General features: G+C 39.0%; 1 protein-coding gene across 1 annotated transcript in view; it reads left to right on the top strand.

Annotated features, from left to right (window-relative positions):
- Positions 1-2,143: 2,143 nt before the first annotated feature.
- The window catches only part of kcnh2a (potassium voltage-gated channel, subfamily H (eag-related), member 2a), a gene marked incomplete at its 5' end in the record, with an annotated part of 49,131 nt that continues 23,669 nt past the window's right edge, over positions 2,144-27,605 (top strand). The window contains 5 exons of the mRNA XM_079434970.1: positions 2,144-2,219; positions 3,930-4,160; positions 17,798-17,965; positions 18,833-19,267; positions 19,521-19,732. Coding sequence (XP_079291096.1) covers positions 2,144-2,219; positions 3,930-4,160; positions 17,798-17,965; positions 18,833-19,267; positions 19,521-19,732 — 1,122 coding nt within the window. The remainder of the gene's footprint in view (positions 2,220-3,929; positions 4,161-17,797; positions 17,966-18,832; positions 19,268-19,520; positions 19,733-27,605) is intronic.

The following is a 27,605-nucleotide window of genomic DNA, read 5'->3' as shown; positions in this document are numbered from 1 at the left end:
CTAAATAACTATGTTCCTTAGTGTTTTTCTTAGTGTTTTTCTTATCAGTTATGTTTATTAGGGTTGTATGTTACATCTAATGTTGCTAAATTAATGTTTATTGCATATTTTAGTTTAATGAGTCTCACCATGATGGTGTTTAGTGCTTGTGTGAATGACACTGTGCACCTTCTATATATGTTATTATTTAAAAGTTGCTTGTGATGGGTGGTTATCAGTGTATTTCAAAAGTACAAAACAGATTTCAGTACTTCAATAGGTATTTATATTAACATTATATCAGTTAATGAGATTACGCTAGTGATGGGCTTTATGGCTCTTTGAGGGGATCCAAGATCCGTTCCTTGCAAAGAGCCTTGAACGGCTCTTTTGGCTCTTTTTAAATATTTAGTCAGTTTTAAGAAGCCAGCTTGGGGGCATCTCAGTTTATCCTGGAAATAATCACTGGGAGGAATGATGAGGTGAGATTTGTAGTCAAATAATTAAAACTCAGATATCACACACCAATATCTGAGTTTGAATTATTCTGAAATATTGATTATTACCTCATGTGACGGCAGCGTGCACAAGTCATGGCTCCGCTCCTACCCAATGACAGAGGCACGCAGGGTTTTTTTCCACCGGAGTACTCACGTGAAGGATGCGTGCACAACTATCATCATGCTGTTAGGCAGTAGCACCCCCCCCCCCCATAACGTATAGGAAAAAAAGAACGACAGAAAGAACGGCTCCCCCCCAGCCGCGACTCGGCTCCCATCGTTCATGTTTATGAGCCGTTCAAAAGAATCGGTTTGTTCGCGAACGTCACAACTCTAGATTACGCTATTTAACTGTAAATTTAAGTTAAATCCGTAAAACCTAATATGTTGTTACCATATTTTTTACGGTAGAATTCCGGCAACCACAGCTGCCAGTTTTTTACTGTAATTTTTTTTTTTTTACAGTGTATTGATGTATAAAAGCCAGTTGTTGTGAAATATTACTCTCTTTACTCTTATGATATTTAATTTACTGAAAATTCAATACACGTGCACTAAAACAAGACATAAAAATGCCTAAAAAATAAAAAAAAGTAGACTATACAAGGTCGGCTTGTCAGTAGCGATATTAATATTGTGGTCGCAACAGCTCTAATAACTCTGATTAATACAATAACAATTGTGCTTCATTTGTGTTTCAGTAATATGCATATTTTAATCAAACTACTTTAAGCAGTCAGCAAGATGGTATATTTGATGTTGACAGTAACTCCGGTCCAGGGGACCCACTGCTATTCACATTTTTAATGTCTGTCTTATCTGACACGCACGGCTCAGTTTATGAAGCTGATGATCTGAATCAGGGGCCAAGGACTGGAGTTGAGAGTCACTGCTTTAAAATTTTCAGTATTCACATGCAGTATATACATTTGTACATTTAAAACAACTTAAGAAATCTGCAGTACCATCTTGAACCCCGAGTAGAAAACAATGGCTCCAAACTTACTTGTACGTCTAAAGAAAGAAAGGTCATTTGCAAATACATGGAAATCATCTGGAGGTTACATATTCAAGTTATCCAAATATAGTACTAGTTTTACCTTTTTTTTTCTTAGCTTTTCTTCTACCACTGTATTATAGTTCGCGTTCGACCTGGTCTAACTTAACTTGGTCTAACTAAATCGGATTTGTGCTCGCTGAAGAGTGGCACACTGAGAGGTAACATCAGGTTGAGTAAATCATGCGGTCCTCCACACCCTTGACTCCTTCCCCTCCCCAACCATCCACTCCAATCTATACACTACTACTCAATCTTATTTTTAAGCACAGAGAGGGGCTGTTTCACAGCGTGTAGGAGCAAGTGATTAAGTGGACTGGGAAAGTTGATTTGCATTCATTTGCAAAAAAAAAGGAAGCAGGTGACGTGAGGTAATTGGACAGACAGATGATTTACTGAGCGCGAGGATGCGCGCACTGACAGATTCAAGGCGTAATTACTGTGAGACTTTAAAGAGGCGCGCGATCGTGTTGCTTTTACGTCGATGAGGTTTAAATGTAAAGCTTGTGTGCATGTGGCGGCGCAGTCAATATATCTCTCTTATTGAAAATAAACACAAGCTCAGGCGGAACTTGTAGAACTTTTTGCCCCACTAAAGAAGGACATAATGCCTGTTCGACGGGGACACGTTGCGCCTCAGAACACCTTCCTGGACACCATCATTCGGAAATTCGAAGGTAAAAGTAAGTGAATTACTTTTGTTTGTGTGCTTGTTTCGTTAAATGAACACTGAATATGTTGTTAAGATGTTTATGATAATGGTGATGATGATTATTGTTCACAATTTTAATAATTTCATTATCGTTATTCATTTTTTAGACTTATGATAATGACGATGATGGTTATTATTATTATTATTATTATTATTAAATGTTTTTAGGATCATTTGAATATGTGATAACTGGGAGAAACTGTCCATTAGTAGTAATTCACAGCACCAATATAGGAGATGGACATTATTTCATTTTTTTTTTATCTAAATAAACATAATTTTCATGTAAATGTATTCAACACACACACACACACACACACACACACACACACGATATATATATATATATATATATATATATATATATATATATATATATATATATGAAAGGTGTCTTAACAACTGTGACTTTAATAATTACTTAATAATTAATTGTGTTGCATATTTCTTTTAACTTAGGTAAAATAGACATGCTTTTATTCACAACAGGAGCTTGTTTTTTTGGTTCTACAAGAATGTGATTTATGAGCAGAGGTGGACAGTAGTGGAGTACAATTATTTGAGTATCTTTACTTTACTCGAGTATTATCATTTTCTGGAAAGACAAATATTGTACTTTTCACTGCACTACATTTCTATCAAGGTCCTCAAAGTAGAAAGTCATTCTACTTTGAAAAGTCAGTGAGTGATTTATTTATTTTTTTTCGAAAATGTGATTTCTTGACAGCATATCAGTATATCAGCATATCACTCTTGTCGGGTTACGTAAAGTGATTTCCCAGCATTTTTTTAACACTGACCAGTTGCAAATGTGATATGTTTTTGCAACGATTCAATAAAAAGAAGTTAATATTGTGGTATATATTAGACACAATATTTGTCTGATTTTGCAAAATTGTGTAAATGAAAATATTACCTATAAAGCCACAGAACAACTGTTGCGCATCTCCTAACAAAACACAATAGGTGTTTGACTTGAAGCAGCGCTGCACAGACCTTCTGTGTGTGACATCAACATACCACGAGAGTGATGATGTCAAATAAATCTTGCTGTTTTGCTTTTTTGTTAAAGCAGTGTTGCTGTTGTAAAGTTATACAGCTACAGTTATGTTGCTGGGTTTTAAAGTAGGTTTATTTTTATTTATTTATTTTATCAGTCTTTATTTACAACATTTCCACTGTCCACTCGTTTGGATGAATGGCTACACATAGATGTGTGTACACACTGCCAGAGCTGTGAGAGATCACTAACATCCTGCTTGTGTGGGTAGGAGTGTTCATTTTTTTTTTTTTTTTTGTTAACTCACTTGTTTTATTTCTATAAGTTTTTAACATTCTAAAAGCTCTTTATTCCAAAGATACTACAAGTTAAGTCAGTGTATTCAGTAGGTATAATGCATTGTAAGTTGCTTCAGAGGCATAATTTATTGCAAATATTACATACAACAAAAATAAAACAGTGCATTGACATGAAAAAGGAAATTTACTTTTGGTACTTGAGTACTTTTAAATGCAAGTACTTCTGTACTTTTACTTAAGTAAAAATCTGTCTTTACAACTTTAACTTGTAATGGAGTAATATTTGACCAGCAGTATCTGTACTTTCACTTGAGTAATGGAGTTGTGTGCTTTGTCCTCCTTAGTTTATGAGTGTCTTGCATCTCTTGCTTTACCTCAACAGATCGCAAATTCATCATCGCCAATGCTCGAGTTGAAAACTGCGCCATTATCTTCTGCAATGATGGTTTTTGCAGCATGTGCGGCTACACACGTGCAGAGGTCATGCAGAAGCCGTGTACCTGCAGTTTTCTGTATGGACCGCATACTGGACGACCAGCGGTGGCCCAGATGGCCAAAGCTTTACTGGGCTCTGAAGAAAGGAAAGTGGAGATCTCCCTATATAGGAAAGATGGTAAGTTTCTGGGGGTGTTTCTTATATTTGTATATTTAAACATTCATTTTGGTGTCATTAAAGTGACACTTTAAAAAAATCTGACCTAGATAACATGACCACAAGCAATTTCATGCAATTTCACTAATACTTACTCCTTAAACATTATGTTATTCCTTTTCTGCTGAATCCTTTTGTGACATTTGATGTGTCCCTTGATGATTGATCTTGGAGTTTAGCCTATCTTGTGGCAGTCTCTCTTACCAATGCCATCCTTTATTATGGATACTCAGCTGAAAGATGAGGATTACAGTACAAGGGATATTCTAATTATTTATATTTATGTCCTCTCCTATTTAAAGATAGCATTTCTGGATGATGTATTGATTTCCAGGACAGCTGGGTGTTGGAACAACAGTCATAGAAGACATAATTGCAAAGCACAATTTCTCACTATCCAGATCAATTGCCAGTGCTATATGCTAGTAATCCAAATGGTTGCATAAGGGCGTTATAACATTGTGTCCTCTAGTGGTGCTCAGGACAGAGGACAATGCATACAGTGTGGATTTGAGTCTACGATACTAAGAAGTCAGCAACTTATCAACATCCATGAGCAACCAGAAATGCTCCTGTATGACTATTTTAAAGGAAATAATATACTAACATGTTAACAGAGCGGATACACATACACATAATCTATCTTAGGGTTTAGGCAGCATGTCTGAGCACAGGGTATTTTTCCACTGATCTGGATGTTAGGAATACTTCTCAGTGTGACCCTTTAGTAACCACCCTTAATTTGCTCAGGCTACATTTAGTCATTCCGAAATACGAGGCCGCTACATTTTTTGACTTCCTTTTGCTGTCGTCTACATTTCATTATGTCATTGGTGACCGTAAAATGTAGGATATATGTGTGCAATCGTGGTTAATACTTTTATTGACTTATGGGGTCTGTGGGTGTTGTGTCACTGTAACCTACATGTCAAATTCATCACCTTATGCCTATCAGGATTGTCATTGGATGGCATGTTCAGTATGTGTATCAAAATACAATAGCAGTATAAATATAAGCTATTGTTGGTGTTCAGATGCCATGTTTGAAAGTTTAAGCATCTTTTATGAAGGATGTGTAAAATGCATTATGTGAAATTCTTGTACATTTCCAGTACAGATGAGGTTGATGACGGTTACCAGAGCTTTGTTGTAATAGCTATTTTTTAGTCAGTTTGTTTGTTTGGATTTGTGCTGAGGCTTATGGACATATTGACAGCATCTAAAATGTAAAAGTATCAATGTATGTTGCAGAAATGTAAAAACTTTCCTTTTAAATTATATCGTAAATATATTAATGTAGTTACATTTGACTGTTTTAAGCCCCTAAATCAACTTTTTAAAAAACGTAATAGGCAGATAAGTCCGGAATAAATAATTTTAGTTAAAATACAATACTATAAAGATTTTATTTTCTAAATTAAATTGAAGTCTTTTTCTCACACAGAGCTAACTGACTTTATCATTGACATGAAGACCTGAAATACAATCCAGTAATAGAATTAATTGATTTTATGATCATTTTAGGGTGCATATGTCAATTACTTTGTAGCCACAGCATTTAGCATATTTAATTAATTTCATAGATTTAAACACAATGAAATCAATCTATTATTTCCACAAATTAAATCTTCAATGAACTGAAATTTGTAGATTTGTAAACATTTGTACGTCTCTAAAGTTGTTCATACATAAAATATTTATTAACATTTTATGAAAATGTACAAAAATGTGTGTGTCAGAGAACGACCAGGCTTTCCTCTCAACCAATTGCCACGATCCACGTCACCAGAGTTCTAATCACCCGCACCTGCACCCCATCAGCGAACAATCACCACACACTTAAAAGCACTCTCCTCAATCACAACAGTGTCCGATCTTGTTGTAACATACAAGGACCGACGCTCTCAAGACTCATAGCTGAGTATACTACCTGACGATACTTACCTGTTGAAACTTACCTCTTGTTCTGCTCCTCTTCATCTTCCCCATCCGCAGATCCAGACGCTCGACGACGGACACTGTTGTGGTTACCACTCACTGGACACGTATCACGGCACACAGAGCACTCCCCTGCACGCTGGAGGTTCCCGCTGTCATCATCCCTGTCAAAGACACAGTGACTGAGTTTATCCCGGCTCACGGGTCTCCTGTAACTCCATTGACTTCTACTCATCTCAAGAATACCAACCCCTCAGTTCTTCCGATTCCAGATTCACTATTAAACACCTTTGTTCTTTCACTAACCTGCTGTGTCTGACAAGTTCATTACAGAAGATCGGACCAGGACAGCAACATCATGAGTACAGCTGATCCCTTCCAGGAACTTGTCGACACACTCAAGAGGATCCTCACTCATTCCACCTCTCCTCCCGCACCAGCTCCAGTACCTTCTCCAGCCACTTCCGCATTCAGCTCTTCTTCGCCGATCATGTTCGCCAGTCCCATGGCCCGACCAGCGCCGTTCTCAGGTGATCCCGAGGAGTGCAATGGCTTTTTGTTACAATGTTCACTAACTATTGATCTGCATCCTCAGATGTTCACCTCCGATCAAGCAAAAATTGCCTTTGTGGTCACCTCGCTCCGGGGACCAGCCCTCAGTTGGGCCGAGTCGATCCTGAGCCAAGCCGGTCCCGCAACACATTCCTATGTCCAATTTCTCGCCCACTTCAAAGAAGTATTTAGCAGCTCACCGGGGGACTCATCGGTAGGCGAACAATTATTTAAGTTACGTCAAGGCTCATCGACTATCCATCAACACGCTCTGAAGTTCCGCACCCTGGCAGCCACGAGCGGTTGGAATGAGCCTGCACTACTTACTGCCTTCCGACAAGGCTTAAACCCCCGGTTGAAGTTACATCTCGCTGCTTATGATGATACTTATGGGCTCGAGAAGTTTATACAGCTCGCCATCCGCTGCTCGAACCGTATGAAGGCATGTCTTTCTGATACTCCCTCACCATCTGCCATTGCTACTCCTCCAACTTCCCAGCCAGAGGCCAGACCCTCACCGGAACCCATGCAGACAGACATGTTTCGCTTGTCCCCCTCAGAACGACAAAGAAGAATCGCTAACAACCTGTGTCTGTACTGTGGTGACCCAAACCACCGAATCTCATCATGCCCACAACGTCCTACTCGACTTGCGGTGAGTGGCATCCAACCTACCTTTCCCAAGATGAACCCTTTAACTTCCAATGCACATCTGATAATAGACTCTACTCCACTCCCAGTTACCATCCTCCTCGACTCCGGCTCGGCCGGGAACTTCATCTCCGGCGATCTCTGTCGAAGGCTCGACCTCCCGATCGCCGCGACAAAGACCACTTACCAGATCCAGTCCATAACCGGTATGCCACTCACTCCCAATCTTGTTGAGAATTGTGTTGGACCGTTGCAGCTTCGCGTAGGGCAACTCCATCAAGAATTCATTCACCTGTTGGTACTGGAAGAGGCAACTGTTGATGTCATCTTGGGTCTGCCCTGGCTGGTGAAACACAATCCAATATTATCCTGGAAGTCTGGCGAGGTGCTAAAGTGGGGTTCGTCCTGTTTCCCTCAATGTTTCCCGTACTTACCTCGACCTACTCATTGGGCAACCGTTTCACTTCCCCTACATGCCACCACTATCGAGAGTCCTGTGGATCAAAGATCCGTGGATATCCCTTCTGAGTATTCTTCTTACAGTGACGTTTTCTGCCCCCAGCGAGCTGCCAGACTTCCACCGCATCGGCCATGGGACTGTGCAATTGACCTGGTTCCGGGTGAGCCTGTACCACGAGGAAAGATCTATCCCCTCTCACTACCTGAACAGAAGGCCATGGAGGAGTACATCGAGGAAGCCCTCCATCAAGGCTATATTGTACCGTCCACGTCCCCTGCTGCTTCCAGCTTTTTCTTTGTGGCAAAGAAGGATGGAGGTCTACGTCCATGTATCGATTACCGTAAGCTCAACCAGATAACTGTCAAATTTCGCTATCCCCTTCCTCTTGTCCCAGCAGCCTTGGAACAACTCCGCGGTGCCACCATCTTCACCAAACTGGACCTCCGCAGCGCGTATAACCTCATTCGCATCAGGGAAGGGGATGAATGGAAAACCGCTTTTGTGACCCCTACTGGCCACTACGAATATCGGGTCATGCCCTATGGCCTCGTCAACGCCCCTTCCGTTTTCCAGGGGTTCATGCATGAGGTGCTCCGGGAGTTCCTTCCCCGGTCTGTGTTGGTCTACATTGATGACATCTTAATCTACTCCCGGAGCCTGGCCGAACATCGCCAACACGTTGCGGAGGTCCTCCAGCAATTACGAAAGTTCCAGTTATATCTGAAAGCCGAAAAATGTCAATTCCATCAAACAACCGTTCATTTCCTGGGGTACATCATCAGTCATGGTGGCATTCGCATGGACAAGGGGAAGGTGGAAGCCATCACCTCTTGGCCCCAACCCACTACCATCAAGGAACTACAGAGATTTTTAGGATTTTCTAACTTTTATCGTCGCTTTATTAGTAACTACAGCACCATAACCAGTCCCCTCACTGACCTCCTGAAGGGAGGAAAGAAATCTCTCCATTGGGGCCAAGATGCGACCGACGCCTTCAACCGCCTTAAGGAAGCCTTTACGACCGCACCACTCCTAGTCCATCCCGAACCCAATTTACCCTTCACCGTAGAGGTGGATGCCTCTACTACCGGAGTGGGTGCGGTTCTCTCACAGCAGCAGGGGACCCCTCCGAAACTCCATCCATGTGCCTTCTTTTCTAAAAAACTCAGCCCGGCGGAGAGGAACTACGACATCGGAAACCGTGAGTTGCTAGCTATCAAGCTAGCGTTAGAAGAATGGAGACACTGGTTGGAGGGAGCCAACCACCCCTTCCTAGTCTTAACAGATCACAAAAATCTAGAGTACTTACGAGACGCCAAGAGGCTCAATCCTCGTCAAGCGCGGTGGGCGCTGTTCTTCACTAGATTTGATTTCAAAATTTCATACCGTCCAGGTCCTCGTAACATCAAGGCTGATGCCCTGTCCCGGGTTCACTCTCAAGAAGAGGTCTCCGATGAGCCCGAGGGGATCCTCCCTACCAACATTATTGCCAGCCCCATTGTATGGACCTCTCCTCCAGTTGTCTCCGATCCTCCTCCGGCCAATCCGCCGGGCTGTCCCCCGAATCGCCAGTATGTACCCCGGACTCAACGCACGCCTCTCATCCACTCCTCGCATACATCCATTGGTACAGGCCACCCAGGGGCCAACGCTACTCTCTCGCTGCTAAGCGATCGCTTCTGGTGGCCAAACATGGCAAGGGATGTGAGGAGGTTCGTTCAGGGCTGTCCCGACTGCGCGATATCCAAGAGCTCACGTCATCTCCCTGCTGGCAAACTGGTACCACTACCCATTCCCAATCGTCCATGGTCACACCTAGGAGTAGACTTCATTACTGATTTACCACTCTCAGATAAGAATACCTGCATTTTCGTCATCATTGATCGCTTCTCCAAATTCTGTAGACTCCTTCCTCTCCCTGGACTACCCACCGCTATACAAACTGCCGAGTTACTCTTCAACCACGTCTTCCGCTACTTTGGAATCCCGGAGGACATCGTCTCCGACAGAGGACCACAGTTCATATCACGGGTATGGAAAGCATTCTTCTCTCTCCTAGGTGTGACCGTCAGTTTGACCTCTGGATACCATCCTCAATCCAACGGGCAGACTGAACGCAAAATCCAGGAAATAGGGAGATTCCTGAGAACCTTCTGTCACGGCCGCCAGAACTCCTGGAGCCAGTTCCTAGGCTGGGCCGAGTACGCTCAAAACTCCCTTCGGCAAGGCACCACTGGTCTCACTCCCTTCCAGTGCGTACTCGGTTACCAGCCTCCCCTATTCCCATGGTCAGGAGAACCATCTGACGTACCCTCGGTAGATCACTGGTTCCGGGAGAGCGAGGGAGTCTGGGACTCGGCTCATCACCATCTTCAGCAGGCAGTGCGCAGGCAAAAGATCTCCGCCGATGCTCGTCGCTCGACCCCACCTGATTATCATCCAGGACAAAAGGTTTGGCTCTCCACACGGGACGTCAGGCTGCGCCTGCCTTGCCGCAAGCTTAGTCCCAGATTCGTTGGCCCCTTTACCATTCTGGAACAGGTCAATCCGGTAACCTTCAAACTACAACTACCTGCACACTACAAGATCCACCCCACATTCCACGTCTCACTCCTCAAGCCGTATTTTCCTTCTGTCTCCCCAGAGCCTGGTCCGGTCGAGGAACCCCCTCTCCCTCTCATCATTGACGACGGTGCTATCTATAAAGTCCAGGAGATTTTGGATTCCCGGCGTCGGGGTGGTCAACTCGAATATCTAGTCGACTGGGAGGGGTACGGCCCAGAGGAACGCGCTTGGGTTCCCAGGGATGATATACTTGACCCGGATCTATTAAGTGAATTTCATTCCAACCATCCTGATCGCCCTGCTCCTCGAGGACGAGGTAGACCACCACGACGCCGGGGTCGGCCCTCAGGAGCGGGCCGTGGAGAGGGGGGTACTGTCAGAGAACGACCAGGCTTTCCTCTCAACCAATTGCCACGATCCACGTCACCAGAGTTCTAATCACCCGCACCTGCACCCCATCAGCGAACAATCACCACACACTTAAAAGCACTCTCCTCAATCACAACAGTGTCCGATCTTGTTGTAACATACAAGGACCGACGCTCTCAAGACTCATAGCTGAGTATACTACCTGACGATACTTACCTGTTGAAACTTACCTCTTGTTCTGCTCCTCTTCATCTTCCCCATCCGCAGATCCAGACGCTCGACGACGGACACTGTTGTGGTTACCACTCACTGGACACGTATCACGGCACACAGAGCACTCCCCTGCACGCTGGAGGTTCCCGCTGTCATCATCCCTGTCAAAGACACAGTGACTGAGTTTATCCCGGCTCACGGGTCTCCTGTAACTCCATTGACTTCTACTCATCTCAAGAATACCAACCCCTCAGTTCTTCCGATTCCAGATTCACTATTAAACACCTTTGTTCTTTCACTAACCTGCTGTGTCTGACAAGTTCATTACAGTGTGTCAGTAGCACAGTTTACATATAAATACATATGATTACTGATGAAATCATGGCTTCTCCTATTTGTCAGTGGGATGCATTGTCACCCATAAAATTACAATCATAAATTTAATTTCTAATTGACCTCAATAAAATACTCCACAAGATATTTCATGCAAATAATACACAAAGAAAAAATGCAACTGCCTTCAACATTCAGTGTAAATGGTATTGGAAGGGATGTGCTTGTGTATCGATCCCCAAAAGAACCCTAAAAATGAATTAATCAGTAGCAGGACTTTGCACTAAGATTCTTTAGTTAGATGTTATAAATGTGTAGGTGGCTATAGTCCAGAGGGTCATTTATTACTGAAAACTAATGTGAGGTAATGAAGGTGCCATGGTCAGTAATAACGTCCTGCAGTCTGGAGAGGACTACTGGAAGTTTCTGCACAAATTACCTGCTGGAAGGACACACAAAAAGCTCCTCCGAGGGAACTTTGAAGGATAATGATGCTTCAGCGAAATTCTGCAGTACACAGGAAGGCCGTGGGGTGTATTCAAAACCTTCTAGGGATGTACAAAAATCTATTTCTGATTAGAAAACTAGTATAATCAGCATAGATAATTTTGTTTTATGAACCTAAAGAAATAGTGGCTTCTCATTATGTTACCCAGTGCACCAATGCCCCTTTGCCTGTAAAGGCGAAGATCCTTGCCTCTTAAGAGAGTCCTTGGGAAGGACTTTGAAAGCGAAGCGTGAAACTAATGGTGGTTGTGCCAGTAATCCTCCAACAAAAGAGCAATTCCAATTAGTGGATGTCCAAACCTCTTTAAAGCCTGTTGGTCCTCTGAGGTTTATCTGATACTTAATGATGACCTCTGACGCAGATTATGCTCTTGCAGTAAATGATCTAGGGATGACTTTTAATAGGAACTCCCCATTTCAAAACTCGCTAAACAAAATCTTTACCTGAGATAAAACAGAGCCTCATTAGTTTGAGCTTTATGTTTGATGGAAATAATGGTATTATTATTTTCTTTTTAAGGAATACTTCACCCAAACTGAAAATTCTGTCATTTGTTGCTTGCCTTCATGCAACAATCGTTATTTATAGTGGAATAACCAAGCTTCTCTTTCCCATAATAAAACCCGTTCCTCACATAATCTATTGTATGACTTCAGAAAATTCTGAAATATTTTCACGATGCTTTTTGTCCTTTTTGAAGCTTGACAGTCTATGAACCCTATTTATTTTCATTAAAGGAATAGTTTACCCTTGCCGATAATACTCAAACTCACCTATATCTTGGATGGCCTGAGGGTGTTTCTTCATCAGCTCACATTTGGAGAAATTTAGCATTACATTGCTTGCTCACCAATGGATCATCTGCAGTGAATTGGTGCCAAAGAGCTGATAAAAACATGACAAGTAACCCACTCCATTAATAAAAATTCCAGTTGTTCAAGTAGTGTCTTGTAAAAAGAAAAGTTGTGTGTTTTTATAAAACAAATGGATCATTAAGACGTTTATAGCTTCAAACTGTTTATTCCAGCTAAAATATGAGTCCATAATATTGCTTTTTCCAGTAACAAGTCATCTCGTCTGAATTGTCTGGATAAAAATATGTACAAATCAAGCACCATCTACACGTGAACACACATCAATATCCACCGACATTTTTTTATAAGCGTTTTGGTCTAAGCGGACAACAGGGGATGGACTTTATTAAGGAAGCATTATTAAGGATTAGGGACTCGTACTTTGCTCAGAAGCGAATGTTTAAAGTTAAAATGCCTTATTGTTTCATATATAAACAGCACAGCTTTTTACTTCACAAAATATTAACTAATGGTTTTTATCAGCTCTTTGCACTCTCATTCTAACAGCACCCTTTCATTGCAGAGGATCCATAGGTGACCAAGTGATGTAATGAAAAATTACTTCAGATCTGCACCGTCTTTGGATGACATGAGGGTGAGAACATTTTCAGCAAATTTTCATTTTTGGGTGAACTATTTCTTTAAAAAGGTCAAATAAAGACTCTGAATATTGTAACATGAATAGTTTAAAGACAACAGCTGTCACTTTAAGAGGTGAACAAAGTATTTCCAGTATTTTTCGCCCATCTTCTCTGGACTTTCTTATAAGTATGAATGACTTTTTAATTAGTATTTTTATAACAATACAGAAAATATATGTAGGCACTGAATAATCAAAGATTCTAAAACATGACCCAATTATGAGCGTAACAAGGAAAGATCCAATGGAAGACCTCTGATCAACATATAAGACAGAGGATGACCCTGCTCATCAGTCTTCATATTCTGGTAATGGCCTCCTCAGCTATAATTAGACAGAGTAATGACTGAAACCATCTCTGGGAGTTAATTATTTAAATGTCCGTTCTTCATCCCTGAACTCTCACAGGAGAGTCTAGTCAGAAAGCCCTCCTCAGCGTTCATCAGAGTTTGGAGTTACTTACTTTTCAGATGCTGATAGACCTTATGGATTTATTAGTTTGTATGTTGTTAACCTGGTTTTGCAGATAGTATCACCATAGGATCAAAGCTAGAGTCAAACTTGATGAATACTTTACAAGAAAATGATCCATTTAATCTTTAATGTTAATAGATCATCTACTAATGTGTTTACAATCATCTTCTAGACCAATTCTGTTTTATGTTTAGTTATTATATATTTATTTTGCTCCTAAAAGAACATTGTATTTAAAACTTTTGATTGTCCACTGACTTATTGACAATGTTGTGTTTATTTTATGACATGCCACAGGTTCAAAATTAGTTTCACTGCTCAAATTTCGAGGTATTTTCAGAGCTGACAGTGTAAGACGAACCCTGGCAGGCTTGTAGTTGGTGTTTTCCTAAGAGGAGTCACAAAAACACCAGCAGTTCAGCTCAAACCTCAGGCTATTACTAAATTTGCATGCAATTTGTTTTATGATATTCAAATCCTTCGAGTAAATCGAGAGGATAGCAGGCACGAGGACATATACTGGTGATACAGAACTGCCTGCTACATCTTGCTTACTTTGTTATTGCAGCAGGTATTCTCAAGGATAAATACTTGGCCACCATGCAAACAGTAAAGCTAAAATTATAGAGTTCTTCAAATTTCTGAATTTGTATGCAACTCATTCACATAGTTACGTACGCCACTCATCTGCTGTGTATTTATTAAGTATTCTAGCTAAATTGATAGTGTTTTCTGCTGAAAATAAGAGTGTAGTATTTATTGTACCATATTTAATTTTTGCAGTTACATTTTGTTTATTTTGGCTGATTTATAGTGCTTTCAGAAACAAATACTAGAATGTGACTAATGCTAGAACCCATGTTAGAGCCATGAAGAACACTAAAGCCCTATTCGGACGGGACTAGTTTTCTAAACTATACGTTTGAGTTTCGGTTCTTATCACCTGACGTCTGCGATTTTCATGTACCAGTTCGGACGGGGCTAACATCTCCGTGTTTGTTACAGAGGTGGGAGGGTCTGTTTTGTACATCTGGGCGTTTCAGAGATCACGCGCTCTGTATGCGTGCATTGCGTAGTCATTTGGATTGGTTACCATTAGTATAATCACACAAACACCATGATGAAGCTTAATGGCTAGTATAGCAAAACCATGTGTGGTTACTTTACTTTTACTTTAGTTATTTATTTGTAGTAATCCCGTGTTTAATTTTCATAAAGGTACATATGTAATTAAAACATTATGTAATTGAGTGCAGAAATGAACACAAATAATTTTACCTGATGCTGATATTACAATAGCCAGTCTTAACAGTTTATGTGCTCTGGCTCTTGATTTTATTATTATTTTTATTTTTCCTTTGCCGGGAGGCAAATATATCAAATGTGCACACGGTAAGAGCATCTACCGTAATTCACGTTGGTCAAAACACACAAGGAAATGCATTGTGAAAAAAATTTCACCGGCAATCACAGACATCGCATTCGGACGGGATTAGTTTTCTCAGAGGATCACGGAGTTTGCTGAAAAACAGTAGGTAATTTGCTCTGGAATTATTACAGAGGTTGTCTGAGAAAAACACAGACATGGCAGATTCGGATGGGATTAAAATCACCAAGTACGTCTGTGAAACACAAATTTCTCTAATGACCCCCTGTCCCGTCCGAATACAGCTTAAGACCATTTGTAATATTTTTCTATATTATTGTTATATTCTTTATTTTATGAGTGATTGTTATTTGATATACAGTTAGCATATTCTGTGAAATTTGTATTGCTTATGTGACATTTCATAGGTCAATTTTAATTTCATACATAAAACGTATACATAAGCAACCGCAGATAGTTTGAACCTGAAGAAGAAGGAAGAGGCTTGGTGTTAGGCAGTCTTTTGACCATTCTTAGAAACCATATCTAATTTGAAGCTTGAAAAAGTGTAAATAGTTCTTAACTTTTTGATTTTTGTTGAATCCTGACAAACGGAAAGTAAACTGTTACACTGCAAGTTTTTGGTTTTATGCTTCAAATCCTTTGTGCTGGTCTCTATGGAAATGGCGGAGAACAGAAAGGAATAGATCACCATTACAACCCACTTTAAATGAAAAAATATTATATCATTATAAAATTTTGGGGATATAGTCTTATTTATCAGTTTGATGTTACATAATGAATATGGTATACTGTTAAAAAAGTAAAGGTCCTTTATTGGCATCAATGGTTCAGTAAAGAGCTGTTAAACCATATAGAACTTCTCCACTTCACACTGCACACGCGATAGTGGAAAAAGGTTCTACATGTTATCAGAATGTTCTTCACTCAAAGAAAAAAATGTTCTTTTAATATCTGTTCACTGGAAGACTCATTTTGGGAAACCCCAAAACGATTCTTCTATGACACTACTGTGAAAACCCCTTTTTGGAAGCTTTATTTTTTATGAATGAATGAACCGGAAACAAAGATGTGTAAGATAAAGAGATAATATATTTACTTCTTTGTGGCCCAACAAGTAAAAGCTGCCAAATGGATGTACTGAAGCAACTGGCATTATTATTCTGCAGCTCAATAAGTGAGTCACATGTTGATTCAGTAGCAGTAGTGATTCATTGACATAGAACTTCATTTAACAAAGTGAGTCACATGAAGTTTCAGTAGTCACTCAGTGACTTTATTCAATTTTGTGAATTTTGAAAATTTAGGAATGAAAACATTGAAAATCCCCAACATAGTTTACATCGGGACTTTAAGAGCCTTGCTAATCTGCAAATGAGAAACATTAGTGATAAATCAAGGCCACAAAAAGGATTTTAAACTGATTAATTATTATTTTTATACTATAACCAACACTTCCAGGAAAAACATGTTTTCTCATCGCATTGGCTGGTTTTCTGGAATATCTAGCGAAACCACAGGATGAAATTGATACAGTGCATCTAAACCTAACAAGAGGATGTGGTGGAGAGGAGGAAGAGAAAGATGAGGGTGTGTGTCAGGCTTTAGAGACACTAAATCCCATTATTAATTTCAGTTTTCTATGGTGCTTATGTTCTTATGAAAACAATACAATTTCCTCTGGTGGTATTAACCTCCCTCGTCCTAATAGCCGCCTCTGTCCTTGGTACTGAAAAAGTCCAAATCCGATTTAGTTTGTAAGGTTTGCAAATGAAAGCTTGCCTTTTTCGTGGATGTAAACAGACATACCTTGACATTTGCAAATTATGGCGTGAGATTCATTTGGGAATGTGTGTGGGCATCTCTTAAAAGGCTTGGTTTTACAAATTTGATCATCAGTGGCCAAGTCACACCCTTTTGTTTTTCACTAGCAGTGTTATTTCTTCAGAAATTTGGATATAAAATGCCTTTATGGAGCATTTAGCATGTATAATAACACATCAGCATTTCTGCTCACCTGTATTGGTCTGATACCTTTTACCCTGTGAAGATTATGACGCAGAAGATGCCGGTGTTTAGCAGCAGATGGTCATGCTCTTCGTGACTGTGTTTTACAGAAGCAGATGCTGCTGGTATGAATGAAATGATTTACAGAGGAATAGAGGAGTGTGTTTCACTCACCGACATAATCCCTGAGAGATGGCATCATGTTCCCGGTTCCATTGTTGTGCTATCTGCCCTTGAGTTCATCTCACTGTGAAGCACTCCTGGCCAACAATACTGGCCCATCAGACTGGCACAAAGAGGGACTGATTGGTTTGGCATTGTGAGAGAACAGGAACCACAGTGCCAATGTGGGACGGCTATCAGTTGCCACAGTGAACAGTCGGGGCTCAGGACATCTGCCAAGCTGGTTATCGCAGACCTTAACACAGACCTTTGCCGCGCTCATTGATTGTAATAACATTTGAGGTGGACTGGTGGTGAATAATAATAAATCCACTCAAATACTTAAATTCTGTCTGCATCAACTATGTGTTTGCGGTGTAACGGGGATCTTTTGTTGTAGGCTGCCCTCTAGTGGTGACAGAAATGTATCAAGAGTTGTTGAGTGACCATTATTAGAAAAGTTGAGATTTCTCCCCTTTTCGCAGGTGTGTGCTTGCCATGCTTTGTGGATGTGGTTCCAGTTAAGAATGAGGATGGTTTAGTCATCATGTTCATCCTGAATTTTGAACTGGCAGATCAGCAGGACAGACCCCTCGACAGCTCACCGGCCAGAGAGATCAACCACAAACACACCATCTCATGGCTCTCTAAAGGTACTCAGATGGGACTGACAGATTTGATTCATTATATTACAGTACATTTTATTGAATTTGTATTTTAGTTCTGGTGTTGGTTCATTACATTTGTAATTATGGTCAGGAATTTTTTGTGTTGCACAATTAATTCATGTACTTTAGTAGAAGTAGCTTGTAACTCCTAAGATTGTATGTTTAAATTTGAAACTGATCATTATTAATTTTTGTATGATCAGAAAATGACAAACCAGTTTTTCATTGTTTTTGGAATACAGTTTAACACAGAAATAAAAGCAGGCATTTATAAATATTATAAGATTACATTATTTTAATTAGAACAACAACAAATACGGCAACAATTTTATAAGACTTACTACATTTTATTTCTCTATCTGACATTCTGTTTATCGTTGTCTGTTTATTGATGTGTTTCATTATTCAGAATGACTGGCTCTTACTTAAAAGTTTAATAATTTATGTAAACAATGGGTTGTTTACTTGTCCTGTGAACACAATTGTTTCCTGTTACACACACTGTTGCGTAATGGCATTGTTGAATGCTTTTCAACTAAAATGGTATTTATTGGTTGACTTAGTTTTGAAGAACTGATTAGTGTGAATAAAGTATAAAAATAACATAAATATTGTCATAATCATAATACATTTTATGCTTTTAAGAGTAAATAGTTCACTAGCAAAGCATCTATAAAAGCATCTTTAATGGAACATTTATATGCTGCTTGTTAAACGTTTAATGTTGCCAGATTACACACCTATTTTCAAATGACTGTCAATAAAGATGCTTTCAGGCTGTAGTATAGTTATGCATAATGTAGCAATGATCTGACAAAGACCTAACTTCCTTACTCTTTGGTATTTCTTCAGCAAAAAGACGGCGTCTCAGGCTGCCTCTGCCTTTGCTGCGCTCCCTGAGTGGCAGTAAACACTCTGTGAATGACGATTCTGAAAGAGGGTACATTCAGCCGATGCCCCATATGGGCCATGAGTCAGTAGCCCTGGACAAACTGCTCTCCTTGCCTGAACGCTCTGCACTGGGAGGATCTCAGCTGTTTTTGTGGGAAGATAAGGCACAGAATGAGCCTGAAGGTGAGCCAAGGCCATCAGAAGCATCCCCTCCCCTGCCTCAGGGCTTCTCTCAGTCCTCCATTCGTCTGCACAACCTCACTTCAGAGGCATCTCCGTCCAGCTGCAGCATGGCACACAGCCGCTCCTGCGAGAGCCTGTGTGCCATGCGGCCCTCACCCTCCACCAATGACTTCAACTGGGACAGGAAGCTGCCCATCAGACCCAGTAGCACAGGTAATGGCACAACCACTTGGCCAACTAAGTATTCTAACTTGTGTTGCGAAGAAAAGAGTGATAAGAGAATAGCACCAACATGGATGACAGTCCAGTAAATAGTTTAATGGTCACTATGCAAAAAATTTGACCACTGAACAGTTGCAACTGACCAATCAGAATGAAATATTCCAGAGAGACATGTGATAATTGAAAACAAAGACAAAGTAATAGATGATGAGATTAATTAGATCTTTGTTTTATTTTATTCTAGGTGCCATGCACTGCAAAGCCAGCTTGCAGAATGCTACTTCTGACTCAGATCTCATTTGGCTCCGGACCTCAGCTCAGGGCCCCCGAATATCACACACCTTAATAGATATGAAGCCAGACCCCTTAATCTCTGTTCCACCGGGTGAGATTGACATCATCGCCCCCTGCAAATTAATAGACCGGACCCATAATGTGACAGAGAAAGTCACTCAGGTGAGTGCTACATTGTGGGGACCAAATGTTCCCACAAGGATAGTAATATGGAGCGAATTTTGTGCCAATATTCATCAAACAAATCCAGCGTTTTGCAAATAAACACGATCTGCTTTGCAAAGAAAAAAATCGACTTTCAAACAAACACAAAGTGATTTGCATATACAAAACTTGAGAGAAAATGCAAACGTATGGACAAATATATGTATTGTGTGTTACAACTGTGAGACTCATTTGCCTTTTTATGAGGAAACTTGGCTTGATTTTCTCACAAATGCGTGCAGGCTGATTTTCTCACAAATGCGTGAGAAAATCACGCATTTTCTCACAAATGCGTGCAGGCTGATTTTCGCACAACTTTCTTTTCCAAAAACAGCAGATGGCGCTGTCGGTCAATTTACACTAGTCTCCTGAGACCTGAAACACCTCTTTACCTTTTCAGACCAATATGAGTGGGGAACAGGTGAGTTTCAGTCTTACTGTCTCTATAATTAACCATTTAGATGTTTTCACAAAGCGACCCTACTACAATGTCAGTGAAATTCACAACAAGTGCTGTAAAGTTGTTTACATGATTGATTAGTTCAAAAATCAGAGGTGACATGGCTAAACATTTAACTAGACAGTCTTTCCCTATAAAAACTGATCCATTCTCCGTACCTCTTAACCTCTGTTGGATCTCGGGATATAGAATATACATATATATTGATACAATTGTTCAACATTCAAAACAATGCAGGGGTATAACAATATATCGTGTCACAATATATTGTAATACTAAAATGCAAATGTATAGTGAATAGAGACAATATTGTGTACCAAAAATGAAAGTATTTTGAATTTTATTTTTTACTTTAGGTCAAGTAAGATTTATTGTCTTTCTGCTATATATGTTGAAACATAGCCTACAGTGGAGAGAAATGTTGTAGGCTACCTCTGCAGTAAAAGTTTAAACAAGTATAAAACTACACATAGACAACGTACTGAAAGGAGTAGGCTAATCTAATTATACAAATAGGCTACAATAATCAAACTAGTTTAAGTTCAGGTGAGCTTTATTGTGATTCAGCTATATAAATGTACCAAAATATAATCTAAACATTAATATCCCATTTGAAAATTAACCATGGTTTTACTAAATAAATACCGTGGTATTTGTAGTAAAGCTGCCTATATTGAAATGGTAACCTGCAAAAAAAACATGGTTACCACACTTTTACTATAATAAAACCAACTTTAATTTTCATAAGTAATATCATAGTTTATTATCATATTTATGTTTATATATAGTATAGTAATCAGTGTTGGGCTAGTTACTCAAATAATGTAATATATTACTCATTACTAGTTACTCCTTTCAAAAGTAATATTGTCACTTTACTTGTTACTTTCTGGCAACAGTAAGTAGTTACACTACTAGTTATATCATTTTTTCTTCACGCCCCACAGAAGTTGTAACTGTGTATTTTCCACATAAAATTCTTCTAGAATGTTACTAACAATGTATTTCTGACTCATCATTTGACCCAAATCCACATTGGATCGCAGTCAGAAGTTATTACAAACACTCAATAATTGATAGTGACATTCAAGTAGAAGTGTTGTATTAATCTCATTAATTGTCATGTGTAGCTTGAAGCTAATTTTTCCGTTACCCATATACGATTATATTTCGTTATGTATTTTATCAAATCAGTGAGTCGTGAAAATTATGACAATAAATCTAGGAATTATTTGATTGTTGGATTTTAAATCAGCGAGGATGAGGCATCAAAAGTAGCTAAGTAACTAAGCTGTTTTATGGATAGTAACTGTAATATTATTACTGAAATCTTATTAGTAATTAGTTACACTACTAGTTACTGCAAAAAGTAATATTATTACAGTAACTAAATTACTAGTAACTAGTTACTGCCCAAAACTGATTGTAATATACATGCCTTGTACAACATTTAAAACTAAAAGTGGCCTGTAAGGAGATATTTCATATTTCAACCAATATACCAGCAGATTTTAGTCTGACAATAGCCTGTTTGGAAGAATCCAACTAAAATTATGTAGCTTGTTATATATGGCAGAGCAACATTTTAACTCGTGAAGTTAAGAATAAAAGGGTACTGTCAGGAATTATATTAGTGGCTCTTTAAAATGCAAATGTTCGTCATCTGAGTCACTCCTAGAAGAGTCCTCGCTGTCCAGAGTGTCTTCACCCGTGTAGCACGCTGTTTATTAAACCACTGGTTATTAAAATGCTGAATTTAGTATTACATCAATGTGAACTTGATCCTTCTCCCCAATTCACAGGACAAGTGTGACACCAGAAGAGAAATATTCATCATTTTGCTTAGCTAGAAAATACGTAATTATTTTAGACAAATGATTGCACAGTGTTACATAATTTAAAAAAAAGTTTTAGATATTGTACTAAATAATGTGATTTGTTTTCATATTCTTATTAATAATCAATGACCTCTTGGGTGATATTACTATATCTGATACTAAATTCAATTTATTGCAATATATTGCTATACCCCTTCATTGTTTTGAATGTTGAACAATTGTATTAATATATATATATATATATATATATATATATATATATTCTATATCCCGTGACCCAACAGAGGATAAGAGGTACGGAGAATGGATCAGTTTTTATAGGGAAAGACTGTCTAGTTAAATGTTTAGCCAGGTCACTCCTGATTTTTGAACTAATCAATCATGTTAACAACTTTACAGCACTTATTGTGAATTTCACTGACATTGTAGTAGGGGCGCCTTGTGAAAACATCTAAATGGTTAATTATAGAGACAGTAAGACAGAAACTCACCTGTCCCCCACTGATATTGGTCTGAAAAGGTAAAGAGGTGTTTTGGGTCTCTGGAGACTAGCGCAAATTGACCGACAGCGCCATCTGCTGTTTTTGGAAAAGAAATTTGCTCAATTGCACGTGTGAGAAAATCAGCCTGCAAGCATTTGTGAGAAAATCAGCCTGCAAGCATTTGTGAGAAAATCAGCCTGCACGCATTTGTGAGAAAATCAGCCTGCACGCATTTGTGAGAAAATCAAGCCAAGCTTCAAGTCCTCATAAAAAGGCAAATAGAGTTGTAACACACAATACATATATTTGTCCATACCTCTGCATTTTCTCTCAAATAGTGTTTTGTATTTGCAAATCACTTTGTGTTTGCTTGAAAGTCGAGTTTTTCTTTGCAAAGCAGATTGTGTTTATTTGCAAAACACTGGATTTGTTTGATGAATATTGGCACAAAATTCGCTCCATATAGTAAAACCTTAAATTTTGGACATTGTGGGGACCGCCCTACAGTCCCCACGAGGGAAAAAAAAAAAATAGTAAATGATGTTTATCTGAAAGTGTAACAATGCAAACAGCTTTTCTGTAAGGGGTAGGTTTAGGGTTAGGGTTGGATCAGTATAAAAATAATAGAAGTCTATGGAAAATCCCCACAATTCACAGAAACAAGTGTGTGTGTGTGTGTGTGTGTGTGTGTGTGTGTATGTGTGTTGTAATTGAGAATGTGACTCATATATATACAGTTGAAGACAAAATTATTGGCCCCAATAAAATTGCAATATTTTTTCAAATATTTCCTAAGTGATGTTTAACAGAGTAAAAGGAATTAACACGGTATTTCTCTTTATATTTTTTTATCTGGAGAAAGCCTTATTTATTTCAATTTGCCAGAAATAAAATAATTATTTAAAAAAAATAAAAAATGGCTAAGGTCAATATTAAGAACGTGTCTTTAAGAAATTATCTGTTTGATTGGCTACGGAACAAACCACTGTTGTCCAATGACTTGTCTGACTAACCTAACTTGCCTAATTAACCTAATTAATCCTCTAAGTCTTTAAATTGCACTGTAAACTGAGGATTAGTATCTTGCAAAACAACTAGTAAAATAATATGTACTGTCATAATGGCAAAGACAAAAAAATTAGTTTAGACATGAGATAAATAATTGTCAGTGCTCACAAAGGAGGAGAAGCATATACACGTTTATCAAAGCATTTTCAATTGTCAAGAACCGCCGTGAGAAGTATTATCAAGAAGTTTGAGGAGACCCACACAGTGGAGAACAGCAGTAGGAAGCGAAAAATTTCAAAAACTTTGGAAAGAAAACTAGTGAGAGAGGTTTCTAAAGACCCAAGAACAACTGCCATGACACTAGTGAATGATTTAGCCAAGTCTGGGATTGATAGCTCAACGAAGACGGACACTAGAGGCCCGGACAGCAATGGACTGTGAGGTTGCTGACCAAGAAAAGACAAAACTAGAGCTCTTCGGCCATAGAGATGTTGCCTATGTTTGGAGTAAGAAGGGACAGGTGCTCAACCCAAAGAACACCATCTCCAGAGTGAAACATGGAGGTGGGAGTATAATGCTGTGGGGATGTTTCAGTGCGTTTGGAACTGGGAATCTAGTCAGGGTCGAAGGAATCATGAAAATGGAAGACTACGAGAAGATTTTGAAAGACAGCCTCAGGCAATCTGCAACAAAAGATGGTTTGGGTTGACTTTTTGTCTTCCAGCATGATAACGACCCAAAGCATACCTCACTTCTGGTGAAGAACTACCTCCAAATGAGCAAAGTGAACATCCTTGACTGGCCTGCACAAAGCCCAGACTTGAATCAATAGAAAATCTGTGGAGCACACTGAAGACCAGAGTCCATGCCAGTAGACCAACAAATCTGGAAGAGCTTGAGAGATTTGCTAAGGAAGAGTGGGCTGCAACTCCTCAGGAGACATGCCTGTTGAAAACTACAACAAACGACTAAAGGCTGTTATCATAAAAAAGGGATACAGCATTGACTACTAATACCAGAGGGCTAATAATTCTGACCTGTGGACTTTTTTAAATTCTTGTTTATAATTTTGTTTCTATTTGTATTGCAACCACCCCAAGCTTCCTACATAAAGTATTATGTTTAGAAACGCTGTGTTAAAAAATCTTCACTCCATTAAACAGCACTTAGGAATTATTTGAAAAATAATGAAATATTTCAGAAGGGGCTAATAATTTTGTCTTCAATTGTATATATACATTCTGCATCACCATACCTAAACATAACTATTACAACAACTACCTTACTTACTATCAATAAGCAACAAATTATTAAAACTCTTAATATTGTTAATAGTTAGTAAATTTAATAGTGAACACGTGTTTCCTAATCTAAAGTGTCACCTAAGATTTTTTTTAAAGAAATTAATTTTATTCAGCAAGGATGCTTTAAAAGTACCATGATTTCCAAAAAACCATAAATAAATAAATAAATAAGCAGCACAACTGTTTTCGACATTGATAATAATAATAAACAAATCAGCATATTATAATGATTTCTGAAGCATCACCATCACAGCAATGACATATTAACAGTTATGATTTAAATTGTCACAATGTTTCCTAATAATACTCTTTTTACTGTATTTTTCAAATAAATGCAGTCCTGGTGAGGATAAAATCAAAAAAACTTTTTTCAAAAGACAAAAATCTTACAGACTCCACAACTGTACACACACACACACACACACACACATACACACACACACACACACACACACACAAATATATATACTTGGCCAAGCTGACGTTTATCAGTAGTTAATGCAAAGAATCTGCCGATTAATTAGCCTCATGATATATAGGTCTGTCACTGCATAGGTCATTGTTATTTCACCCTCCCTTCTGATGGAGTAGATTATGCAGTGGTTTTTAGCAGTTTTTTATCCAGTTGGTAGCAGTAAAAAACAGCTTTTATGTATTACATATGGATGTAGCACTGGTCATTTAGGTGGGATTTTAACTGTGGTCTGAGGGCATTCTCCACAGCAAAGTAAAAAACTGCAGTTAATGCACATGCAGTTCATTCATGCAGTGTTTTATAACTATCCCACGGGAATATCTCATACCTGGGGTTAATGCAGCATCCTGGTCAGGGTCATTTAGGTGACAGCTGCACATGGCTGGCTGAACAGACACTTGCCCTCCATGAAGGGTGTTCCAACAGAGCGCAGAGGGAATGAGGTCATGCCAAAGGTCACATGGCACATGCCGCGAGGTGTCCTTCCATTTTCAGCTGAGTTATCTGGATGCCCCATGATAGAAAGATCTATATCTCCACAACTGAGTAGCCATTAGCACTCATGTGGATGTGTGTTCAGAGATGCTCAGTCATTTGTAACTGTTTAGAGTAGTGCCCTGTTGATATAATCAGTAGCTTCCCATTTTTAGGTTTTAATTTACTTTAATTGAAGTTGATACATCCATGACATATCTAAATATCATTCAAAATGAGCAAAAAGTATTTTTATTGTTGAATTTTTATTTTTTTGTTGTTTTTTGGTCACATTTAAAAAGATTTTAGTGTGTATAGTGTAATAAGAAATGTATGCATCATTAAGATTTTAATACATTTAAATAAAATTGCTCAAAAGATTAATTTAAATAAATGTTGTTCTTTTGAACTTTGGTGTTCTTTTGAGCACCAAAATCAGCCTTTAATAATGATTTCTAAACTGTAAAGTGACACTGAAGACTGGAGTAATGGATTTTTTATATTTGTATACATTTTTCAATAGAAAAGTTGTTTAAAATAATAATAATATTTCATAGTATTACTGTTTTTAAATTTTATTTTTGACCAATAAATGCAACCTTGGTGACTTCTTTCAAAAATCTTACACACCTTCCAAACTTTTGAACTGCAGTGTATCTGTATTTATTTATTATTTGAATAAAATAAATTAGTTCAGCACTTATTTTTCAGCGCAGACAGTATTTTTGTTTCTTGTAAGGAAGGTGATTTCACTAAGTTGTGTTTTGCAAAGGTGACTTGCAGCTGCAGTTGTTGTGAATTGCTGATGTGTGTGCCAAAGGAACATCTGACTCTCCTTAACAGGGATTGATGTGTTATTTTGGTCAATATAATATTGTAGGGAAATAGAGGGATACCTCGTCCCTTTCCTCTACTTCTGTCTGTCCCCTCACAGAAGTGGCGTCTCTCTGGTGTTTCTCTCCAGAGCCCCAACCCACTTAAAGTGTCATTAGCTCATTAATCACATTGGCACACTCATAGGAGGCCTGAGCTCTTACCTGACCTGCTGGAACAACCACCCCAAGCTGTAAGCTCTTTCCATCAGAAGCTCTACATTATTTCTCTGTTGTTGTATGTGTGGGTGGGTGTGAATTGTGGGTCCTGGAATTATTGTGTAGGATGACAAAAACGGTTTGTTTAGTTAATGAATTATGCAGTATGGAAATGTTATGGCGCAGATCAAGTTGTATTTGATTGTAAACAAAACTCATGAGAGGTTGGCCTGCAGTCTTTTGCGTGCACACATTTCTGTGTCCCTGCCACCCACTGACAATGGCTGTGTCCAAATTCAGGGTCTGCATCCTTCGGAGTACTCATTTGAAGGATGTTACGTCACAGCGCCGCGACGAAGGCTGTCCAAATTCGTAGGATCCTTCAAATGCGGCCCACAAATACATCCTCCTTTTCCCCGAATTGGAAGGATGGGTGTGGTGGATCCTTTCCCATACTACCTATCCCATAATTCTTTTCGGCAGAGCGTAATGGCGGACGAAGCGAGCGGTAGCGGAGTGGGAGAGGAGTTTCTCTGACAAAACAAGCTAAAGTTTATGCTTCGGCTCAATGAATTTGTAGGAGAAATTAGTAGAATACTTAAAAACAAATAAAAATAGGCTATAATGGCTTACCTGGATGTGACTGTCTTGTAGTCTGATATAAAAACTCTCCGACAACGAGCAAAGAAAGTATTTAATTTATTTAATTGCTTTATTTCTTCCAAAAGAATTAAAATGAGGAGAATAACTCTTTGTTTG

The sequence above is a fragment of the Barbus barbus genome (assembly GCF_936440315.1).
Source record: "Barbus barbus genome assembly, chromosome: 15".
In the NCBI taxonomy this organism is placed as follows: Eukaryota; Metazoa; Chordata; class Actinopteri; order Cypriniformes; family Cyprinidae; genus Barbus; species Barbus barbus.
The sequence above is the reverse complement of the archived record's forward strand: the minus strand, read 5'-3'. Positions and strand labels throughout refer to the sequence as shown.